The sequence below is a fragment of the Bidens hawaiensis genome, unplaced genomic scaffold (genome assembly GCF_021521415.1).
Source record: "Bidens hawaiensis isolate Kalapana, Puna unplaced genomic scaffold, B.hawaiensis_p1.1 tig00009253_1, whole genome shotgun sequence".
NCBI classification, from domain to species: Eukaryota; Viridiplantae; Streptophyta; class Magnoliopsida; order Asterales; family Asteraceae; genus Bidens; species Bidens hawaiensis.
In genome coordinates, this window is record NW_027491683.1 from 473,699 (window position 1) to 477,477 (window position 3,779).

Sequence of the window (3,779 nt, forward strand, 5' to 3'; positions counted from 1 at the left end):
TTCATAATCTAACCCTAACTTGGTGACCATAATAATCATATTACAGTTAGGAAACTTAATTAACTTGACCGACGTGATCCTTCCATATTCACAACATGGTTCGGAATTACCAACATAAATGATAAGTTCTTATTAATTCACCACTTACAAAGTGATTATTGATGACTATTTCAAAATGCACATCTAAATACCCTTTATCATATGTAAGTTATCTCATCAATGAACCATCGGTAGATGCAACAATATAATTGACTTATTTACTTGTAAACATTGAAGAATATTTAGAATTAGAATTGTTACATATAACAACTACTGACAAAAACTTGAGATGGTGGTGACTTTTGATCTATAGTTGACTTTAGATAAGAATACATACTGCACTGCACACACTATTGGTTATTATCTACCAAGGAGACAAAGTAAGTGTTGAATAATCCAGAATGATATTGAAGTAGAAAAGATTGAATATACACAAACACAAACTTTTATTGATTGAATCTGATACAAAGTATGAATACATCGAACCTATATATACTAGATGAAGCGTTGCCTTCTAGGGTTGCGTCCCTTGATGCCGCCGTTTCATATCACATATACATCAGGCACGTAACTTGGTTAGTTCTAAGCTCCAATCTTGACACTTCTAACGCTAGACTTACAATACGACCCAAAGACCCTAAACATACTATAAAATAATTACAAACTAACCCCTTAAACTTTATATTTAGTTTAACATCCAATAGTAAGAACATACAAATCTTGACTTTGATATTAATTATCGTTGCTAAATCGGTTGCCTTTTGGTTTGGCTCATATGTTACTTTCTCATCATATCTTTGGAACCATACAACCGTTAAGTGATAGATTGATTACTCTTTGCTTGTTACAGGTACCATTTCATACTCAACATGCTCCCGGAATCGCTTTGGAAACATAAACCGACCGCCAAAACATTGCTGCAGGAAAACGATTGCTGCAAGCACCAAGCCTCCACAGATGATGACTACATCCCAAGAAGGTGAGTAGAAATCTGCTCTCGGGTTTGCATAAATGTACAACTTGTCAAACTGATGGCTGATATACCTTTGACCCCTGTAAAGATCATATACATGAGGCATTAATCGCACGAATGTGGTCCCTATATAAAACCAGTGACTCAAAGCATTTCCTTTTGAAATCTGGAAAATATTGAGTACTAGTTGTGGGAATAGGAAACCATCGAGAGTTAACCCTGCATAAGACCTAAAACCACCCCAGATGAAATGTTGACTTGAAATAGTGTAGTTGTTCTTCCAGTTCACTAGCAGCATTGCGAACCCACCAATAATATACATTGGTAAACAAATGAAAAGTGTCCGTATCTCATGAACCCAATAATTCTTTTTTGCAATCAATGTTAACTGAAGAAGACGGGATTGCAAAATGAAAGCCACCATTGTCACTATCCTCACAAGCACTTCATTCACTTCAAGCAATCCATTACTCCCAATTGTTACATTTTTCTGATTCTTATCGTTTGAGAATATTGCCTCAAAGTTTAGCACTAGAGGAACCATGTGCCCGAGAGTAAGAATCAACATCATCAAAACCGAAATGGCATTAACCATTTCAGGACTCTTCTTCAAATTAAGTAGCTGTCTTCCTATAAACACACACATAAGTGTGTCTGAAATCAGGACCATGATGATTTCTATATCCATTCTCCATATTGATTCTTTTGCTTCACTTTCAGTGAATGTGACTGAAGAGATATCAATCTTCTCGAAGTACAAAACATCGCTTTTTTCACGTAAGCTTACAATATCCCCCTTTATTAAACTTTCCTTACCCTGTGGGAGTTGTAATTTGACCAGAATCTCACAGTCAAAAGAAGCACTTTTGTTCAAGTTTCTACAACCAACCATACAAATTTCTCCCGTTTCATCATCATAAATCCCTTCTGCAGATATCTCCACTCTATCATCATCACTTGATGATAAATTTAGATACGAAACCCCGCTACTTGAACTGGAACTAATGTTCAGCCGAAAACTGATCTCAAAACTAATGTTCACCGGGCCTTTGTACATGGTTGTTGAAATATCTGTCTCTGTTGCATCCACTCCCTGCCATGTACCGAAGTTTGTGTTCATAATTGCATAATTTTTTAATCCCTGACTTCCCACAAAAATAGGGTCTGCAAAACCTCTCGAAACCATGTTCTTATGTTTGACAAACATGTCAAAACCATAATATGGCCCGAATTGATACTTGGCCCCTACATGCTTCTTTTTCGGGCAATTTCGTCTTACTTTCTCAATTTGTGTATATTCATACTTCATCCCATAGTTCTGCAGGCTATGATCAAAGCTTTGAAACTTAACCGTTCTAAACAAGCCCAAATCATCTTTGAACCTGGTGGTCCAAATCTGACCCTCGGTATTATGCGTTTTCGTGATTGACCGAACCACAGGGAACCACAAACTCAACCTAATCGAGCAATCCCCAATGCGGGCAGTACCCAAAGGATCACTTTGGGTCAAGATACGACAACCAATGATGCACAGCTCATCTTTTGTTCCATTCCAGGTTCCTTCTCCAATTAATGATATGTTAGGTTGAAAAGATTGATCATATGAAGTAACCCTTCTATCTTGAAATTCGACCAAAACACGAAGTTTTTTGTCTTCGTGAGAACACTGAATCACATACAAGGACAAGAAAGTAGGCAAGTAACTATTATCTTGGCCAAATAAAGAACAATTTTTACAATTACTTGGATACTCCAGCTTGTAAGTTGTGAATCTTTGTGTGAAAATCGAACACACATCTAGATATTTCATACTAGTCACTGAATTTTGCACGATTTTAGTAACATCACACTCTTTATTTGATATCAATGTATAGTTGTATCTGAACGGAGACACCGGAGGGAATCCGAACATTGAAATAGGGTCAAAGTAGTCATTTTCATTAGGAGAAGACAAACTCTCCAACTTTCCACTTACTAAGCTGCTTTTGAAAGTCATGAACTGAGCTACTTCAAGCTTAAGAACAGCTTTTAGTGTAAGTGGATTACCTTCTTTTGTAAACCAACCAGCCGATCCAACCATACAAAGCGTATTTGTAGACATTGACCAGAACCCATCTAAATCAAACACCAGCGTACTGCGATAATTCCAACCAGCCCGTGAATAGTTCGACCCGGTATTTGTGAAGTTGCGCGCCAGGTGATAATCATAATATATACTTGATGGATAGAAGCCTAATTGGGCCTGGATTTTGTACGTGCCAAGAACGTTTGTGGCGAATACTTTACGAGTGGATGCAAGGTAGATGGAGCGATCTTCATCAATAATATTTTGACCACCTGTGTAATTGGTGGATACAGGTTCGAGAAAGCGGTATCTAGTTAAGAGGCTATCAGTTGGAATTGCTTCAGGAGCATAAGAGTCGCAGTGATCAGAGTAGGAGATTGAAGAAGATGAAGAAAAGGCTTTTGAAGTAAAGAGGGTGAAGAAGATGAAGGAGATATGGAACAAGAGTGAAGGATTCATGGCTGCAATCAAAGATAGATGTTTGGTTGACTGAGTTTTGATATGTGATGTTTATAATGGGGTTTATGGATCAACGTACAATATGTGCAACTTGCCACCTTCTAAGAAACTATGATGATTTCAATGAAGTGGGGTTTGATATAGGCATAAAACTGATTTAACATCTGAAAATGATTTTATTTAATAATCTTCGTGGATTGTTATTATATTTTCTCTCTCTTTGATGTTGGGCATGTAATATCA

The 3,779-nt window shown here is 37.1% G+C and overlaps 1 protein-coding gene across 1 annotated transcript; it reads right to left on the reverse strand.

The window, feature by feature from the left end:
• Window positions 1-869: 869 nt before the first annotated feature.
• Window positions 870-3,536, reverse strand: LOC143531825 (uncharacterized). Its single transcript, XM_077027035.1, has one exon. It carries the CDS (start codon window positions 3,534-3,536, stop codon window positions 870-872), a length of 2,667 nt encoding a protein of 888 aa, XP_076883150.1.
• Between the last annotated feature and the right edge of the window lie 243 nt (window positions 3,537-3,779).